This window comes from Tympanuchus pallidicinctus, unplaced genomic scaffold (genome assembly GCF_026119805.1).
Source record: "Tympanuchus pallidicinctus isolate F22 unplaced genomic scaffold, pur_lepc_1.0 scaffold17, whole genome shotgun sequence".
Classification (NCBI taxonomy): domain Eukaryota; kingdom Metazoa; phylum Chordata; class Aves; order Galliformes; family Phasianidae; genus Tympanuchus; species Tympanuchus pallidicinctus.
Window position 1 is genome coordinate 246963 of NW_026294690.1, and position 21648 is coordinate 268610.

A 21648-nucleotide genomic window follows, 5' to 3' on the forward strand; every position below is an offset into this window, starting at 1 on the left:
AAAAGGGAAAAAAACTTTAAAATAAAAAACAAACAAACAAACAAAAAAAAAACTCAAAAACAACACTAAAAACAAAGCAGATTCAGTTCTGTTAAAAAAACAGATCACAGATCTCTTGAAGAAAAACCTGCATCCCTGCAGACTGCTATGTGATATTGCCAACCTGAAAGGATTTCTACAGGAACAGTGGCAGTGCTGAAGAGAGATTACACGTGACTGATTATAGTAAAACATTCCCTTTTAAGATGGATTCATATTAGAAATGTTATAGGGCAGAATGTACCTCTCTAACAAAACCAGTTACCACCTTACAGCTCTCATAGAAAAATATGCAGACAACAACAGTTTCTTTAAAATAACCAATATTAACAAGAAAAGTGATAAATGGGGAAATCAAGTAAACGCAAGGACTAAAACGCAGCACAGATCTTGTTCACTGTGCACTGCAGTCAGTGGAAGCAAGTAAACAGAAAACTCTGCCTTCCAGACCTTGCCATGCAACACAGCTGTCAAAATGGATCCCATCATAACATAAACTCTGTGCCAGGCAATACTGTATTTACCTCACACCAAGGCAAGGACTTCCTTCAGGCATTTGGAAGAAAAACCACAAGGAGTAGAAGCAGCAATCAGATACACCTGTTGAGAGTTTTCCTCTCTGTGTGCTAAGTGGGAAAATGCTGCTTGCTTTGGGCGATTTCAGCCAGCCAGATGTCTGCTAGCAGAGCGGCACGGCGGTTGGCAGACAGTCCAGGAGATGCCTAGAGTCGGTCGAGGACAACTTCCTGGTCCAGTTAACAGATGGACCAACCCGAGCTGAAGCCTGACTTGACTTGGTGCTCATCAATGCAGATGAGGGCATCAGAGTGGTTGAGATAGGAGGGGGCCTGCAGTGCCTGTGCCTTGGTGGAGTTTGTGACCTGGACAAATGCATGCCTGGCAAGAAGCAGAGTCAGGATCCTGAGCTTCAGGAGAGCAAACTTGTGTCTGCTCAAGGAACTGCTGAGTGGGATCCCCTGGGAAAGTGTTCTTAAGGGCATGGGCACAGAGCAGAGCTGGCAGCTCCTCAGGGCGCCCCTCAGAGAGCCCAACGGCTCTGCACCCCCCAGCAGAAGCAGTCGAGCAGGGGAGGCGGGCGGCTGACATGGCTGTGCAAGGACCTGCAGCTTACACTGAGGGAAAAGAGGGAAACGCACAGAAAGTGTAAGTAGGGATGTGTAGCCTGGGACGAATGCAGGGCTGTTGTGCGTGTGTGCAGAGATAGGATTAGGAAAGCCAAGGCGCAGAAGGAGCTGAACTCAGGGAGGGATGTGAAAGATAACAAGGAGGGGTTCTACAGGAACATGGGCAGGAGGAGACAGGCCAAGGAGAGTGTTCCCCTCTGGTGAAAGGGAATGGGTTCATTATGAGTCATTGGGAAGGCTGCAACACCTGCATCATTTCAAATGTCTTTTGTGTGTGTGTGTGTGTGTGTGTGTCTCAAATGAACTCTCAAAACTTAGGTGTTACTTTAGAAAGCTCTGCCTAATGACCCAGTGTCACTTTGAATATTCAGATTTGTATTCCCACCATTTGGTTTGCAAGAGCTAAAAACGCCATTAATAGGCTTCAGAAAGAGCTGGGGTGGTGACAAGGACAATGGCCTGGGTTACTGTTCTTGCAGCTGCCACAAGCTTCCCCTGCTCCAGCTGACAATGACTGATAGTCACATTGCACTGCCAGTACCTGTCTGTGTTAGGCTCAGTATTAGACACAACGTGCCTCAGCTGCTCTTACAAATTGGCTTCACGTGCCTGTAAGCAAAATGCATTCTCCCATCAACAGAGGACCACACAACTTCAGTTCAAATAGAATGTATCAGCTGTTATTAACTTATATGAAGTGCAAATATAACATATTCTTAATAATAATCTCAATACTCATACATAATCTTAATAGTCTATTCAAATATAACATAACTCTTGTTAACTTATACAAAGTTCAAATACCTATCTATCTCTATGTAAGCAAATTTCCCCTAATCAGCAGCTCCTTAGAAACTGCATCAACAATGAGCTGCTCAAAGATTTCCCTTCCAGCTGCTCAGTTCTGCAGGTGACTCAGTGGCAGCTTCTGTTGGCTGGAAGAGTCCCAACAACCGCAGCAACTCCTCTTGTTTTGCCACTGGATTCAGCCTGCCACCGGATTGCAACAGGAGGTCCTCCATGCCTGGCTTTCATTTTCTCCTCCTCATTCGCCTTGCTCCTATATACAGCCTTGGATGTTTTGCAGGCGGTTGTAGAAGAAGGTCGTCATCTTCCAAGCTCAGTTTTCTCTTTCGCATCAGCCTCACGGTCTCATCCAGCCTCGGACGTTTCCTTGGAGGTGAAAGAAGGACGTCATCAGCTGGGCTTAATTTTCTCTTTCGCCTTAGCCTCACAGTCTCATCCACCCTCTGACGTTTTGCAGGAGGCTCCCAGTTCAGATGGGACTTTGGTGCTTTTCTCTTGCTGGGGAGCTGAAGCACAGGCATCCTTCCCGTCTACCGGCACAACTCCCAATGGCCAGCAGGCCTGAACCGTTACTGCCTGTGTTGTGTTCTAAGAACCCATGACAATGGGCGGCGTGGTCTCCTGACATCATCACCTGCTGACTGTGACCTTCAGCACTTCTCAGAGCATCCCACCACCTGCTCCTCCACTCCAAACTCCAACAGCTTCTCTAGGAGGAGCCAATGGCTGACAGTGCTGCAAGTGCCCCTCAGGAGCAGGTAGACATAGCTGGGCACTGCTCTCTCCTGAGCCAGCAACCATTCTCCAGCGTGGCTCTCGAGCCAGCTCTCTCCACACTCTGGTGGGAACCTCATCATCAGAGCCCACAGCCTTCTCTCTGTCCTCTGTCTCAACTGGTGCCTGACACAGTGGTTGGAGTTTACTTGCCAAAGTTTTGCTGCAGGACTGTCCTCTGCGAGAAATGGTAGCTTAGGCAGAGGCAGTGCCGAAGAAAAGCAAAACGTGTGCCACGATACCTTCACACCCAGAGAGCACCACGTAACTACAGGCTGCACGAAACACAGCCTTCAAAATGGTGCCTAACAGCACCACAGCAGCACCTGGACGGAGCACAGGGCTGTAAATACTGCAGCGCTTTCATCTGGACAGGCACAGAACAAAACACTGAAAAGAAATCCAAAGCAGCAATATTCCTCTCATCTCCACTGCAGAAACTAGCATTAGAAATGCACAAGTAGTCTTCTCTTCTTTGCTTGAAACTGCAGGAATCCTTGAATGTCCCAATGAAGCAACTTGGAAAGTTCCCCTTTGCAGCATTAACGCAAGGAATCCTTGATTGCAACCATAAGGAGACCCACATTCCCAGCACATGGGAGATTTCCCACCAAACTTCCCTTGAGATACAAAGGATACAGCTCTGGGTGTATGTGGATTCACGTGAGAAAGTTCCTAGGCATTCTGTCAACCATTTCAAACACTTTACAACAAGGAAATAAATCAGTGACAGCACACCTCATGCCATATCTTTCCTCTTCCTATTGGTAGCAGAACACTGGCCCTTTCCTTCCTTGTTCCCTGCTCCAGGTCCTAACAGCTGTGCAACAACTGGGAAAAGCAAACAAAAGTGGCCCCCAGTATGTGCACAGTACACTTCAGAGAGCATCAGATTTTTCACACCAGTTAGGGCTGTTGAGCTAATAACCAGAACGATGGCTACTGCTGTGGGTGCGTATTTCCCTGATGTGGAAATACTTTCATGTTTGCTTACTGGATGCCCTTTTTAAGTTCAACTTGAGCAGAACCAAGGACCCATAACCTCCTTGCCACCACAGATCACCAAAGCACAGAAGGCAGAAAATTCAGCTACTGATAACAAATAGTGAATTGTTGAACTTTCTGTTCAGTTAATCCAAGAGTTCACATGAGAAACTCACCATAACCACTGCAGGAAAGTCCATCTAGCCCTTTCATTGTGAAGCACCATGCAGAAGCTCTGCTTAGTTACCACCTAAGTGCACTATTTCCTGAGGCACTTAGAAAAAGAGACTTCATCTTCTAAAGCAGACCTAAACACGCCACTCTAAACTTACAGCAGAGTGTTTCTTTTCTGCTTTTGAGTTTCTTTCCCAAAACAAACCTTAATCTCATTACAACTTCTTCCTTCCCCTCTTAAAGGACATAAAACAAAGTACAAAGCAGCTTGCTTTCATTACAGCAGATGCATAAGACAAATGCTAAGCAGTAACTATTTGCACATTCAAGCATTATTCTATACATCTAAAACCCGCTGAGCCACACATCGTCACTCTTACTTTTTCTTCTTTTCAATCACTGGAAAGAAGCCTTCTCAAGGCCTTTCCACTCCACGTTAACACACTATGCAAAGTCCAGCCCAAGACAAGTACTCTGTAGAAGCATTTTCTGAGGCCTTCCACAGTCACAGCCGCAGTTTGTCAGTTTCTCTTTCCTGTAGCTTTCCTCAGCTCAATAATTTTACTGCTTTGTGGTATTAAATAATTGTGACTTGTTTTCTTTCCCATTTTTTTTCTTCCCTCCGTTGCATTTCCATCTGTTGAATTAATTTCTTGTTAATTCTCTCACAGAGAAATCATAGACATCTGCTCACGACCAGTACAAGCATTTCTCTGGCAGAGATGGTGGACGTGATGTAGTATCATGGTAGATATTCTTGCCACATTCTGCAAAATAAATCTTACGTTGCCAAATCAAGCGGTGCAGACACATTCCTAAGATGCATCAAGTCATTACAGCTTTCTAACATATCACAGTTTTTTTGAGTGGAATTTAGTTTGAAAAGCTACCAAGTCTTTACCAATCTACTCTGAGCTCCCCCTGGACAGCATGGCGTTCTTCCAGAGAAAGGAAAGAAGGTTTGGGGACTCTTCCCTCAGTTCAGAGGGAAATATTTGCTGAAATATGTAGGACAGTTTCCATCACAGTATCAGAAGTGGTGTCAGCTGTCAGGATGTGCTTCAATCAAAGTCCACAAAAAACCCAGAGATGCTGTACTTCAGATCCAACCACGCTATCCCTACTTCATTTCCAAGACATGCTGCATATACTGCAATACTATTCTATACAGTCTGATATTTTCAAAACACACACTTTTGACAGAAAAATGCAGAACATTTCATGTTTGCTGACATCAGTATCAGCTACATCAACATTGAGCAGCAGTTACCCAGCCTAGACACAAGGATGAACCGAAACATGCCAGTTGATACTGCTAGTAAAGCAGTGATGAAAACAAGATCTATTCTAACATGCCTGTAAAGCAAGGAGTGGATGAAAGCTTGAGAGTCCAATTCAGCACCAAAATATACAGCAGTCCTCTTCTGGAGTCATACAGCATGACACTCCAATTATTGATAGCTCTTAACAGCCCTAAGAAAACAGTTACTAAAACATTTAAGACCTTCACTAACGCATGGAGACCAGGTGAGAAGCCTAAACACAATTCAACCATTCTGTGCCTGTAATACTTCAGTTATTTACAAGAACCAAATTTCACAAATAATGTTTAGTGTTACTGAATTCTTGGATGCCTTATAGAACTACCAATTCACAATTTATCAGCGTTCTTTCAGTTTTGTCTCAATGGCAGTTCATATGCTTTCCTCCACAGACACATGCTTTCCTCACATGTTTTTCAGAGAACATTTTAGTTATGTATTAATTCCTACCTGATCTGCTTGCCTTCTCGAACATCATATAAAGAAAAAAAGACATCAGTGTCTTCTCCAATTGTATTGTAGGTGAAACTCTTCAGACTGAGGAAGAAGTGATGAGGCACTGGCATACGGCAAGCGTCTCCGTGACGCTGGCGAATTGTATCCACCTGATTAAACAATGGAAGCCATTTGTCACAAATAAAGGCCATACGACTGACATATGATATGAATGATAATTTCAACTCAAACTCTGCTCTCTTTTCTCCATCAAATAAAGCTTAATCTCAAATATACCCCATTTTCAAGACAGATCACAAAGTTTTTATCCTATTTTTTACAATGGATGAACTTCCACTCAAGTATTTAAGAGTAATGTTTAAATTGTTGTGTGTTTTTTTTTTTTTAGCACCTGCAAGTCACTTATGGAGATCATTTAGAACCAGACTTCAGAAGCTAACTGCCCTGCAGATAATAAGAAAGAAATCCCGATGTTGGTTGGTAACATGAGCAATCTATAAAGTGAAACAGCAGAAAGATTTGTGTTTTATAGTATACCAAGACCTATTTACAACAGTGAAAACTGTAGTGAAGAAGATAATCACAAACAATTTTTCTTTTATTTTCATAGCACTTTATTTCTGTTGCAGCTTCATTTAACAAATATGATGCATGTCAGACTTTAGCACACTAGGCTCAATCTCCTCTGAATATGCAGACACTAACAAAGTCAGTCTTTATATTTTCATAGTTTCAACTCAGATTTGTAGTAGCTTTCAAAATGCAGCTTCAAACAATTTTTGTTCTGGATTCTGAATTAAATCCAACTAAATCCTCATCTTTAAAGATTTGTACCTGTGCAAGCACAGCTCTCTAGGAAATATTAACTCCAGATTTCATGACCAAGAAAGGATTACATTACTACAGAAAGGGTATATAAAATAAAAGCCTCTGAGGTTATGTGTTAGCAGGTAGAAAGAAAACTCACATGGACAGACTGAGGCTTATGATCTCACTAGGGAACTTGTTCTCTTAAGAAAAACAGAAAGCTGAGGAAAAGAGCCTAAGCAGATGTTGAAGGACCTGTAGAAGAAGCAAGCTACTTTCAAGGCTATTTTGAGGAACTTGGGTACCCAATGATCTCCATCAAACACAAATATGCAGATACGTTATTAAAGACAAACAGCAAAAATTGTTATGTAAATGATGTTTACCTGTGACGTGCTTTGCTGGACGCTGTGTCTACTTGACAAATGCTGTGGAGAAACAGAATAGTAAAAGTGAAACCCTTCTGAACATGAGAAACTGCTGAAACTACATTTGTGTTGCATTAAAAGAGTATTCTGTAAATACAATTGCTCAAGATTGTTACCAAACATCATGACTCACAAAGCCACTAGCTTGCCTTAAAAGCTTTCTCCAAATAAGTCATTTATTAGATTAACTAATCAAACTTACAGGCTGTATGTACCTAAAGGTTGAACATAAATGGCTGTCACAAGTTAGACAGAATTTCCATGGCTGCAATATTACTTCTCGAGAAGTCCATCACCCTGTACTGTGTAACCTGCATTTCCGTTTAAATGAGTGAACACCTCACTTAATACTCATTTATCAGTATGCTGGTCCACAAGAAGCTGCATTTGTTAATAAATAAATAAAATAAAATGAAAAAGGAACAATACTGACTTCTAGAAAGAAACAATACTGACTTCTAGAAAGAATTTTATACATATATTTTAAAACTTTTTGCTCAGATCAGGAAATGAGATCCTGAAAAATAGGTAAGAACTCTTCTGCAATTTCAGCTGTCCAACACCTGTACAAAAGAATCCATGCAGAGCTACAGCTGTGCAACGGAACTCAGAGGATGATCCTGTATTTAAAGCCCTTCATACTAAAAGGAAATGCTATAATCAGAAAATGGACTGCAAGTCTCACTGAACCCATTTAATCTCCAAATGGAGATTTAAATACTAATCTAAATTGAAAAGGTTTCAGAGAGCTTTAAAAACCATATAATTAATGATTCTGCCATGCCTGTTCCACACAAATTCATCCTACCATAAGTACTTCACACTGAAACATTAACACATCTTCTCCTTGTTCTCCCCCACCTCTACCCTTCTATTTCATACCAAATATCTTACTCTGAACAAACACTCTCTAGCAGGACCAGCGGGATCTGATAACCTCGCAGCTTTAAGAGAGATGAAAGTAAAAGACATTCCACCAACTGTATTCAGCAACATTGTCCCCAAACAAATCAAATGCACAACATTTTTAAATGAAAATTTTACCAAGGGAAATAATAACTTTGTGTATGATACTTCAACTTCTTGCCACAGATGGGAAAGCCTAGAGTTACTTCATCCATTTTCCTGCTATGAGACTTTTTCCTCTGGTACATTTAATGCTCTGTAATTCTGTGAAAATGCAAAAGTAATTGGGCTCTCACAACTATTCTCACAAGATTATTTTGCAGTGTTAAACCTCACAGCTGATTTGATAATCTGTTAAGTATTCTATCATGAGTATAGAGGATTCTTTCCATGAGGAAAAAAAAATACAATAAAAAGCAGTTTTAAAAATCTTCAGTTGCTACAAAACTGAAGTTAAGCAAATAAAAGGTGTTCAGCTGTTTTGGTTCCTGAAATTACATTCTGTCCACTCAGTAGATGTAATTACAATGCTGTCTACCTGACTCTACAAACTGAAGCCATGGTGAAATGTGAACTGACTAATGGTCATGTCCTGAATAGCAGCACAGATCTGAGCCAAAAACTGCGAGAAGGAAAACTCTCCAGTAATAGCTGCATAGTCTCCTCAGTCTACAGCAAATCAGGAACAAACTTAAACATCAGTACCGTAGATCAGCATATTTTGTCCTTTATTATGTAGAAGAATTGAACTTCTTTACACAAAATGCATTGTTATATTATATAATTAATCCAAAAGAACATTCCTATTAAGGGACACCGCATACGTTTCTAAGGGACACTGCCACATCACAGAGATAGCTTTAATGTTCAGCAATTAGTTTTGCTTAAAGAAAGTTATTCAGCATCCTCCTTCCTGCCTGTGAGCTTAAAAATCTTTGAAAAGGAGCAAGTGTGCTTATTATCCATGCACATCCTAGGAGCAGAGTTTTCACTTCAATTTTTATCCCTATCTGCAGACTCCCCAGAAAGAATCAAACAATGGCTCTCATGGGCTTTCTGAACTCACCCAACTGCTGATCAACTCCAGGTTTGAGATGTTTTAATTAATGGAAGTAAGGACAAACAACACTAGATCTTGCAGTGAGGAACATTCCTATTTCTCCTAGCAAGTTAGTAACTGTTGTTTGAAGTAATGATTTAGTAACCCTAAAGCATATTTCTTTACTGTTAAGATTTCTTTACTGTATGTCAATAAAGCTTGCGGGGTCATCTGTCTGGTTCACTTCCAGATGAACAGACCTCCGCAAGATACCACCACAATTTAACTGTGGAGCTCCCAAGACTTTGCATTTCCCACCAGACAGAATTCAACAGTGTACCTGCCAAAGGCAGCTGTTGAATTGCATCAAAAAACAAAAAGGTTACTATATTATTTCAGTCAAGAAAATTCATAAATATACTTATTTTTCCCCTTCTTTCCCTCCCAGTATGAATGCTCAAAGGCATGTCCCACAGATTTCGTACCATTTTATAAAGATCTGACACACTGATCTGATCGGAATCCACAACTTCGAAGTCTTTTCGAGGAACTAAATCTAGGCCCAAATGTCTGCAGAAGAAAAAAAAGAACAGTGGTAAGCACAGTACACTGTGCTGGTAAGCATAGTACATTGTGTCTACAATTATCAGCCACGTTTACTTGCTCAAGGACATGGAGAAAAGAACTACGATATTGTATTTGAACCTTTTTGCAATAGTTAATAATCATCAAACAGACAATCTTTTAAAATAAATTTAGATCTAAATATCAAGCCAAAAAGTGCTCTGAGCTTGTTATGTTTTGTTCACTGATCTCAGAGGAGCTCTAATAGTGAATGTTAGTTGAAGATTTTTAGTATGTTGGTGCAGTATGGTCATTTCCTACACAGTAATACAGTAGGCAAATAAGTTTAGTACAATCAATAGGCAAAGAAATTTAGTATAAATAGTGCAGTATTCAGGTCAGGTTCTTCACTATGTAATGCAAAACTTTCCCATCAGTAACCCTGATATTCGCTTTGGGAAGCTCCTTTGAAAGGAACTCCTGGTCCTCATGTAACTGAACTCCCAACTTTATCACTGTATAAGAATACTTTTCCTAAAAAACCGTAACTACAAAAATATTAACAGGAATTTTAACCTAAATTAAAACAGGATTTCAGCTCAAATCAAAACCAAACTATGAAAAATATAGAAGACTACCAGTCTAAAAATGATGGCTACAGCAGAGATTTTTTTTTGCTCTACAGTTGCTCAGTTTCTGAGGCACAAGGCAATCACACAACTACAGGACGAAGCAGTTATGCACATTAGGAGTAAAATTCAAGAAACACATAAATGAACCATTTCCCTGCTTCCAGCTTACATAACTTTGATATTCCACTTGCACATGTTTTAAATTGAAATTCTTCCTAGTCTCAAAGAACAAAAAAAGTCAGCAGAGGTGTCCTCATGGAGCACCCTTCCACTCCTGCCACCAACTAGACAACAAAAGCGAAATCCTATTTAGTTTTGTAATCGGAGAAGCATTCTGCACAACATTTATCTGATGGCAAATATGAATTTTTATTTGAGAAATCCTCTCTCAGGTACCACAGAATAGTTTTGTATGGTATGATAAACAGAAGCCTCCAGGCAATCCAGCATCTCTTCCTGAGCAATTAACTTAAGACATTTGCAAGGAAGAGGCAGTAATTTGAAAGAAGCCTAGTTGCCTTCACTGGCCACTGTACTTCTTAATAATTTCCCTTAAGTTTCCCAACCCCTGATTTTTAAAATTAATTGATTTATTCAAACTCCACTTAATCAGGCTTTCTTTGCTTAATGTTATCCTAAGCTCATCCCATCTCCTCTCGAGAGCACAGCTCAGCCCATGCTCACTTACTGGCAAACAACTGCTTGGCAGTACTGAGATTAGCACAAAAATACTGTACAGATAAGTGAGAACTTCTGCATTCTTTGCCAAAACAATTACATTTTCAGTGGGGGAAAAAAGGAACCATTTTTTTCTTCAACGCAATTTTCATGCCAAAAACTAGTTTCTATACTCTGGGGCTCATATGTGAGAATAGCAGTTACGCACTTCTCATAGTTTTCATTAAACCCAGACAGCATCTGAAAATTGCTGCTGTAAGGAGGAAAATTACTGTGTTTAATTACCAAACAAAAAAGATCAAGAATGCATCAAGTAATTCTCAACTGCAGCTACCATTGGAGCCTACTTATAACACAAAGTCAAAAAATAGCACTGAAAAAAAGGGAACAGGTAAAAATAGTAATAAGCATAGAGTGGATTCTGAAACATTTCAAGTGATCATCCTGTTAATTTACAGGAAACTTCCTAAATCTGCATAGGTAACCCCTCCGCTAAAGAGCCCATCACATGTGTGTACAAACACATGCATACAGTGTGCATGAAGTGCTTTCTCCTGAATATGAGGATAGCAACAAATGATTTTCTAATAATGTGATCACCATCACAGAATCCTGCCTTCCAGTTCTACGTACAACAATACAAAGAACTATCAAAACTTTACGGAATAAAACTGCCAAATCTAATCATAGCCCGATACTGTTCTCATGTCAAAATTGCAACTCTCTAGAGCACTAAAAATAACTGTTTGAACTCATTACTCACACGACGAAGTTGATTTCTATTTGATAATGTTCAACACAGCTGCACAGTATCCCTGTGAAATTTACCTGATACCCTATTTTTAGTTAAATCCCTCAACACAGTGGATCTCCAACCCAGAAGATTCTCATTCTCTAAAATTACGCTAATCTTGTGCAGTATTTGTTCCCAAAAGATAAAGGTTCCTTTTGCTTCAGAACTCATATTGTGTGTGGTCAAGTCCAGGTTTATGAATTTAATCCTTTTTTTTTTTTTTTTCCCAACAAAAGATGACAACATTATGTTTGAAACGACAATGACGGTTAGTGGCCCACTTCCACTCTGTATTATAAAATACTGTGGGGATACAAGAGCACCAGCTGTCAAGTGGTGTTTCAGCAAAACATATCATGCATAAAAATGAGGTAACCTGCTGGTTTGTCTCTCTGACAGTTCTTCTTTCCGCAGCACTTTCTTTTACAAGCACTTACAGCATTTTGCTGTGGTTTTTACTGTGCCCGCAGACTCCACTGACTTTCAAAAATGTTTCCCCAGTTCCCCTACAAAAGACTCCCAGCCCAGCAGCTATCTCTTGCTAACACATGCCTGGGGCCAGTTCTACTGACATTGAGAAATTCCCTCTCTTCCACAGCGCAGTCATTAGAACTTAAGGCTTAATTTTGCCTTCTTTGGCTGGGGAATGAATTTCTGTGCTTTTCTCTCCAATAGCACCAAGACAAACTGATGACCACTGTCAGCACTTGTAAGACTGACAGGGATGCACATATGATTCACTACAATTCGCTTAGTTGGCCTTCTGGAGAAAATCAACTTGGTTTAAGTTTGATTTGATTTCACAGAACGGTCTTAAATTAGAATACATTCATAAATGTACAATACGAATGCCAGACTATTTTGAATTAATAAACACACAAGTTGCAGCAATTCTGTCTTGAAGAACCTTGCAAAAATACTGTTATTTGACTAAAAGGTGTGTTTGGAGGCACATGGAGTCTTAAGAACAGACTAGGAGAACATCTCCTCCTATAGCTCCAAAACCAGGTGTTTTACCCTGACCCCACCCATAACTTTGCAGCCAGGCATTTTCATTGTATTCCTTCTCTATGTTCAAGTCTCAATATCACTCATATTCCTCTAACAAAAGTACACTTAAAGATGGTGAAGGGAACAGAAATGGCTCTGAAAGCTGTTTACAGACATCACACACAGATCTGAAATAAAACCGACAGAAATAAAAAAATAAACTACAAGGGCTTCAGTCTGTAAAGAAATTAGTAAAACACTGATGTAATGTTACACAGGAAACTATTTCTTAAAATGAAGATGAGAAGTAATAGAAAGTAAGTAATGCCAGCAAGAAATTGATAGAAGGAAATGGCAGCAAATACATCTGAGCATGGAAGCATCAGAATACAGAGGGAGGTAGGAGGTTTTCCTCAAAGATGATATCCAGGAGAGTTCCTCACAGCCTGAATCCCTTCTCAACATTACGTTATTACCAGGACATTCAGGAGGAGAGATAAATATTGCATATTCAGACAGAAATGGCAGCTATTCGTTCTGAAACCTTCTTAAAGGCTTTTTGCTATGGTGAATGGCTTCATACTACAGCAATTAACATACTACAGCAATTAATTCTACAGCAGAAGCAGAGCATTCCCTTTCAAACTAAGTCTGCAAGGCAGATTCCTTTCTCTGCTCTTGGTGCAAATGAGTGTAAAATGACAATGACTCTTCTTAGAAAGAAAGTTCCATTCTGATTTATCATCCTGCACATCAGTAAAAGTTGGAAATCTTACCCATTTTTTAACTTAAAATAAACAAAACACATATCAAAAACACGTTTATATTTTACTTGTAATATAATTTAAAATTAGACAGTGAACTGCAGATATTATCTCTATAACATGATCTAAAATAGGATAAGGAATTGAATCGTAGGGGTCAGCTTTTATATACTTGTTTGACATACAAGTTTGCTGCAATATAATTTTTTCCCTATTGATTTCAGGCCATTGAGCTTTCCTAATTGCATTTCAGACTTCAAATGATCAGTGCCCAAATAAATCACATCAGAGTGAAGAATTTAAAAAAGAATAGTCTTTCTAATATTCTGTACAAAAGCTAATAACAGATGCGGGCAAAACACTGTTTGAGATTTCACCTGTGCAAAGATACACAGAAGGATGCTTCAGGTCTCATGTTTAGAAGCACTAAGATGCTGATCAGAAAGCGCTCTTCTGATTATTTGGGAAATAAAAGAAAAGCTATACAGTAGTACTATCAGCCACTGCATGCATATAAAAAGAACCTAACTGAGGATAACTGGAAGAGGAAAAAGCATAAAAAAAGATGTACCATAGTTTCGTAGTGTAGTTCTGTTACTGAATGCATCAGTAACAGAAGATTAAGTCACCACAGTAAGCAGAATCAGTACTGCATTATAAGAATGATGAGCATCTATAGAGAAGGTTAGCAACCTATTTTTGATTGAATTATATTCCTTCATTTTTAAGAGACCAAACAACCAAGTAAGCTTCCTTAATATTTTACATTAAGCATACAGAAATAAGAGAAAATTCACTGCAGTACTTCCAAAATCAGCCCAAATTAATACAGCCCAGGTAAGTTCTTCACACAAGAAAACCCATCCAGGGAGGGCATTTCTTTCTTGAAACCTGCCAATTCCCACAGCACCACAAGGGATGACCATCAGAACTGCTGCCACGTTGAACAAAAACAAGTCCGGTTCAAAAACCAAACAGATCAGTCCTAACTCACAGTGACTGAAAATGGGAATTTCAGGTTTGCACCACTTCCTCCCAGTTAATGCAATGCATTAATAAACAAGGTCAGGATAAAGGCAGCTTTAGGCTGAATAACACGCTACATACTAGTGTAAAATTTCTGAAAGCTACTTGGTCATGGAATGTCTCTTATTAAACCATACTACTATGAACAATTACAGACCTGCTCAAATTGTAGTATTTAAGTTTCTCAGTAATACTAACATGTTTGCAATGACATTTTTCGTTTAATTGCATATCTCAAATACGACAGAACTCTTCTGTCACTGTTTGAAAAACAGCACTATGTGAACACGCATACAAAAAAAACCAGTGTTTTTAACAAATTAAGACACTAGGACATGAATTTCACGATAAAATTCGAAGGGAAGATACAAGAAAACCCTGATGACCTTCTACAATTCCATTTATATTTAAATATCTCATTGCATATGGATGTAATTAAATATCTTTTCAGTCACACAGATTCCAGTGTGTGGAACATCCAGTTCCTTTACTGATGCACTCTTCTGTTTCAGCATGCATCTCTGACACTATCTACGTTTTTTGTTAGAGAGGACAGTATCTTATTAATTACAATTAATTAATTAGGATTACAATATCTTATAATAAAAATACACATTACATTCTTCTTCTTACATGTGAAATGAATTTAATCACAAACACGTTTTTATCTACTAATTTACATGATGTTTTCCACAGTTGTCAGGCATTGGATGTGCCTTTATGGTTTTAATGTACCTCGTATTTCATGATTTTACATCCAGTGCATTTAAAATAAAAGCTTTCTAAAGGCAATCGTTCAGCAGCCTGTCTACTCTCCTCATATTTTCTTCTTACAACTTTTTTGCTACTTCCAGTTGCTAACTTCATCCATACATACTTTGAGGAAAAAATGTCCAGACAATATTCAAACACAGTTTCTTTGTTCCCATTTAATCCAGCAGGAATGATAATGGAAAATATCTGTAGGTCTGAATAGCAGACCAATGACTTGATGACACCTCTTGTGTTAAGCCCTTCAGAGCTTTTTTTCACTAGAAGTGAAATGTAGTGTGGGGGCTAGCAAAAATGTCCTCATAGTGCATATCTTTCAGAGGGAGTATGTGACTAAGGAGTCATAAAAAAAAGATATGTTCGTGAAAAACATTTTGCTTTTTTCCTTAGTTAGACTTCAGCTAATTCATTTCTCCCTGTCCACCCCCCACTGCTCATATTTTAATTAGCACTAATCCTACCCCTAGCTGAAAAGCAGTTGCTACATGCTTGAGGAGGGTGGTATTTACTCTGAAAAGTTCATGTGAATGTCAAGCAGAACTTACCTGTCTGATAGACTGTACCTCAAAAGAAAGCCAGCTCTGCTGATGGGCTAGGTTTTGTGTAACTGCACCATTTCAGCTTCTACCTGAATTGCAGTATTCAATAGCTTCTGAAAAAATATCCACCAAGTCACAGTGGAATTTACCAACGAATCTAAAGCTCTAACAAGTTTCATCAGCAAGTACATGGATGATACTAAAAATCTTCATATCACAGTCTCAGTTTCAGTGTAATTGTTACCAGTCAGATTCTGTAGTTATCATGCCAACCATTTAAATACTTACTGAGTGGAAAAAAATGGGGTTTAGTATCTATGAACACACGTTCCCAGGCATAATATTCACTACAGCGATACAAATAAAGTAAATTGACCGAAATCACTTAGAAGTGCATATAAAAGACCTACAAGTAGTAAGCACTACTTGGCTCATCTGTTAATAGCAGCAGCAGATTTATGCAGTAAACTCGCTGTAAGAAGTGGTATATGACTTCCAAACAAGCAAATGTTCTGCTTATAGATGCTATTGGAAAGAAAAGTTTTGCTTTTTTTTTTTGTTTTAAATTAAAGCTACGTGAAAATAATTAAAATAAACAGTACCCAGCTGGTACCTGTACTTACTCATTGCCCCAGTCCAGTCTCACTGTGAGGTGCCTCTTCACCTCTCGCACCTGATCCTGCGTCAAGTGACCTGACAGCAGCTGTCTGCGCAGGTCAATGAGTTCATTCATCACATGGCGCAGTTTGTAGAAAAGATCTACCTTATGTTTCTGTAAAGGCATATTTTTGGGAGGGGAAAGGGAAAAGAAGGAGAGAAGAAAAAAAACAAAAAGTGAAAGAGAAAAGACAGTAAGTTTGGAAAGAGGAGAAAAAAAAAAGAAGGGAAGCAAAAGAAAATGGGTGGGGAGAGAAGAAAAGGGCAAGGAAGAGAAAAAAAAGATAGGGAGAGAATTTGGAAAAAGAAAGAGCAAGAGGGGGGAGAGAAGACAGATTAAGACAGAGGAAACAGAAAGAGAGAGATTAATAAGTTTCCAAATTTACATTTAATTACCCTAGAGGAATATTAATCCACTTTGTACAAGCTTTAAAATACTTATATGAAAAAGCAGTGTTACTGATGCTATTTAAATTGAATAACTTATTTCTACATTTTGGGCTCAATTTGCTAAGGGATCCATGTTCTGGTGGAACCTCATGCCATAGCTCAAACAATTCATTATGTGCAACACGGATCACTAGTTCCAATCAGCTCATAAATACAGAGCGGAGAAAATGTCTGCTCTCAGTCAGCAGTTAATGTAGTGCTCTAACCTGTTAGCAACGATGATTGACCACACTGGAAAAGCACTTTTAATATTTTAAATATTCTACTTACTGAAAATCACCCAGGTTTCTATGATAAGTGGTAGTGGGAAAATGAATATTCACTGTATGCACTCTGAAAGGGACTAAAACAATCACTCATAAAATCTACCTAAAAAACAATTTTCAAAGAGGAGAACTACCACATAGGGTTAAAAAAAATTAAAAAGAAAAAGAAAAGAAAACACAAACCACATTATTACTAGCAAAAATCTTCTAAGCAACCAACTTTGCAATCATTTCCAACTGAACTGGTACTCTTCAGGGATGGGAAAAAGGTAGAACAGGAAATGTTTGTTCTGTGCAGGAATTCACTACAGGGGAAGACCCCTCCAAAGAGGCAACTCCAAAGAGCAAAGACCACCTATAAGCACTCACAGCATAGGAAGGGTGTCTCTGCTACTCCCATTATCTGCCAGATGAGAACTGTGCGTCAAAAGGCTCTCCTCTACAGAGCCACACTGCATAAAATAGCTGCTGTCTAACTAATGAAGAACCAAAGAAGGAAACTGATCACTTACTGCAGCTGAATTTTCACTGTTTGTTTTTTTAAACAACTCAATTCCATTCGTACCTGTAAGCAAAGCTTGAAACCTAAGGATACCACTTGGGGAAAACACAGGGACAAAACGGGGACTTTGCAGATTAGTGGCATTCTGATGGCATTCCTGGTTGCAGTGTAGTGTTTTGTAAAACACTCAGAATGAATGTAAGTTCATTTATCTCTGATAGATCTGACAGAGGAAATGCACAAAGTCTTTTCTATTACAAAATACTATTGCAAAAAAAACGTTCTTCGTGTATCTAACGAAAAATAAGTAACAGGAGATGAAAAAAAAATTGCCATCTACTTGAATTTGTTTCCCAACAAGATCACAAATCTTGTATGACTTCCAGAAACAAATTTCAGTACATTCAGTTTTGGGCAGAAATATATTAATTTTTCTGAGCCTGATTAAATATCTGCATTGCTGAATTAGGTTGAGCACAGACAGGATTATCTGGAGTTCTTAATCAATTTTGAGAAGAAATGATGCATAACCTTTCAACGACACTTCAGCATTGATTTAGCCCCTTCTGAAAGATCTGAGATGCAGACACCAACAGAAAGAAACATCCCCAAAGTTGGAAATACTTATTCAGAGAAGATAACTACGTATAGCTGGTAGGTATAAAATAACCAAAACTGTGTTTGGGTTTTCTCATTAAATGTGATGCAAAGTAAATCATAGACAAGCTGATAAAGACAGCAGATGTAAGGAAGCTTGTTTTTATATTATATTCATGCAAAACAAAGTTGCAACTTTTTCTGATGCAAAATGAAGACAAGCAAATTTACTATATACTGTCTATAACGAGTTGCTGATTAAATGATCATGAGAATCAGCTCCAAAATCATCATATAAAGACTTCTCAAAGAAACCTACTGAGATGAAAAAGTTATACCCTCACTCTTACATTGATGGTTCAAGGTTATCATTAATTGAAGCCCAGAATGCCATGCTGGTTAAATCACAGTATGTTCAAAAGTTCTTTCCTGCAGTATCTCAAGCAGTTACTTCAATCCCAGATAAACAGGAGATGAGATTGTAAACCACAGTTTTGTAAAAGCAAGTCATATTAGGTCCCTACATAAGTCTGAAAAAGCTTCTGTACCCTGAGCAGGACAGGGGGAAAAGGGGACTGCAGCCAGTCTGCAGCTGCACCATTCTGCTCTTTTTCTTTTCCCATTTCTCCCTGGGCCACCCCACAGGCTGCAGCCCATCAGGACCACCCTCTCCGTCATCATCTGTCAAGAGCACTGCTCCACAGGGTTGTCCTTTTGTGCCGAAGGACAATCTCCCCTCAGGCCCTGGGAGCATCATTTCAGCGCTCTCCAACCTTGTCCTCTAACAATTCTGGTGTTTCCAGGGCTATTTCACACTCTCCTTTCCTCATCCTCACTGCCTTGCAGCAGATTTCCTGCAGAGTCAGCACTGACAGCCTAGCCCTGCCCCGAGGCCTGGCCACTGTGGAACCACCTGGATCCTGCGCCTGGCCCAGGCAGCACCCACATAGAAACCTGGGAACCCAGCACAGGAGTCTGACTTCATTAAGGAGCTGGTGACACAACACGGGCTCTTCCAATGACACACACACACAGCAGGCATTTTACTCAACATGCCTCAGAAGGATTCTAAAATCACAAGCTGAAGGACAAAGCTGCTTGACACCTCAGCACAACAACAAGAGCACCGCTTCACAGCTGCAGTGGCTTTGAAACACTGATGCTGCCTTTGTCATTTTTCTCCTAAACGAAAAGCACATAACATTAAAATACAAAAGCCTGGTGATGTATTAACTGAATCACAGCAGGGTTGGGTTGGAAAGGACCCCCAGGCCCATCCCTGCCATGGTCTGGCTGCCCCCAGCTCGGGCTGCCCGGGGCCCCTGCATGGCCTCCAGGGATGGCACCCACAGCTCTGGGCAGCACTGCCAGCACCTCACTGACCTCTGAGCAAAGAGCTTCTCCTTTATGTCTAATCCAAATCTCCCCTCTTTCATGAAGACATTGCACCTTGTCCTATCAGCACTCTCCCCTGACAAGCAGCTCCTCTCCAGCTTTCCTGTAGTCCCTTTAGGTATTGGAAGGTCTCCCTGAAGCCTTCTGTTCTTCAGGCTGAACAACCCCATAGGAAAGGCACTCCGGTCCACTGATCACCCTCTTGGTCAGATGACCAAAACCATAATCATTCTGTTACCACAATTCATGTAACACTATTGTAAAAATATTGGAATTTCAAGAACTGTTCCCGAGGACTCCAATTACACAATTCTGTTGGGCTATAATAGGGGAGAGGGACAAAAAAACACGATGTTTGTTATGAGAGCATGTGAGCAGACATTTCCCAGGTTGCCTCTTATGGACTTCAGTATCTCAGAAACTAAAGCCTGCAAGCATCATCAGCAGTTGAGAAGACACAGTAAATCTCAAAAGAACACAAAAGACTTTCCAGTTTCCTCTGGATTTTTCAATAAAGCAGATTAATGCACATTAAAGTTCTCGTGCTGTAGATTTGTGCCAAATTTATAGTTTAATCTTACACAAAGTCTCTAATGTTATTACCACGCAAACCTTAATAACTACAAACTTTACAAGAAATGGTTTAATAGAGCTAACAACACATTTTCAAGCAATGCCGCTCTTGTAAGGCTTCCTTTTAAAAACTGATAATTGATTTCAGATCATACAAATTTATATCAAACAATTACAGGGAAGTATTTTACTTCACAAAGACACTGTTCTTCTGGAAGACCACGGAAGCATAACTGACTGTTGGAATTTGACAGAGGCTTTTTGATTCTGGGCCTAGAGCTTCTTACTGTAAGCTATTATTTCTAGCGTAAAACAGACGAAGCCATGGTTGATAAAAGGGTACTTGGCCTTGATATCCACTTACCCAAACTGCACCAACAAACTTGGCTGGTCACGTTTCTCTGAGAAACACAATACTATTTAATGGTATGTATATATGTATACATGTATATATTTTTTTTTAATTCTTATTTTCTGGGGGGGACTTCTTATGTGAACTGAGAAAGAATGCCCCATTTCCAGACCTTGCAGTACAAGAAAACAAAGGGGAGCAAAACAGATAATCAAAATACATCATATCCAATTAATACAAACCCCAATTATCCCAGCTACCTCTCTGTTCCATAACTACCAGGCTCACCTCAGGGGCATGACAGCTGAGGTGCCTCTGAACGGATAGTAGGACCTTATGGGCCAATACAAGCAGCACATCTCAGGGGTAAGGAAAGAAACTGATATAAGACTTGTGTGGAAGATGTGGATCATACAGGATAATGCAGGTAACAAGCCTGGCACCCAGAGAAAAGCTAAAGAATGTGAGAACATAGTTAACGTATTAAACAGATAAGCTGTGAAGATTGATGGGTCAATACCAATAGTCATTGATATGAAGAGTACAAAGGTAGCTGGACAAGCTGAGTCCCTAAAACACTCCGGTTTCGTTTCTGAGGAGTAGGGTGCAAGATTTACAAAATAATAAATACAAAAATATTTAGACAAGGACAGCTCCAGTCAGAATCACTGAAATGTTTTTAATACCAAATCCTGGAAATCCAGCAAACATCATAAGGGAGGGGTTTGAAACGCACTAAGAACACAGATATTTTAGATAAGCCAATTAGTCTTAAAATATGAATTTCTTTAAGGACTATCTTCCACAGATCTGTTATTTGTGTCTGACAAGATCTGTCGTCTGAAGAAAACCCACAGGCACTTAACTGATGTTTCAAACCTTCTCAGCAATTTAAGTGAAGTCATGGAAAGAATTCCTAATGTTATGAAGAAGAAATCTCGACAGACAATGTAAACATAAACAATTTCCCTATAGAATCTATGTTAGATTCCCATGATAATACAGGACATGAATGAAACTGCCTGGATTTTTGTTAACGCAAATGAAAAACTGCAATGGAAAGATCTCCATGCAATTCTACACCGAAAAGTAATTTGATAGAAAAAAAGATTATCTGTACTTCTAAAGAGAAACATGAACGAATTGGACAGAAGGCATAATTCTAAAATGAATAAACAAAATTTAATAAGAAACGTTAAGAAACTATGGGATGGTAGA

General features: G+C 39.4%; 1 protein-coding gene across 4 annotated transcripts in view; it reads right to left on the reverse strand.

Moving 5' to 3' along the window:
* DOCK3 (dedicator of cytokinesis 3) overlaps positions 1-21648 on the reverse strand; it is a 184548-nt gene that overhangs the window by 106852 nt on the left and 56048 nt on the right. For all 4 annotated transcript variants that reach the window (XM_052678523.1, XM_052678525.1, XM_052678526.1 and 1 more), the window contains exons 6-9: positions 16262-16410; positions 9367-9451; positions 6895-6936; positions 5696-5850 (exon numbers count right to left, since the gene is read on the reverse strand). In XM_052678523.1, the coding sequence (XP_052534483.1) occupies positions 5696-5850; positions 6895-6936; positions 9367-9451; positions 16262-16410 (431 nt within the window). The remainder of the gene's footprint in view (positions 1-5695; positions 5851-6894; positions 6937-9366; positions 9452-16261; positions 16411-21648) is intronic.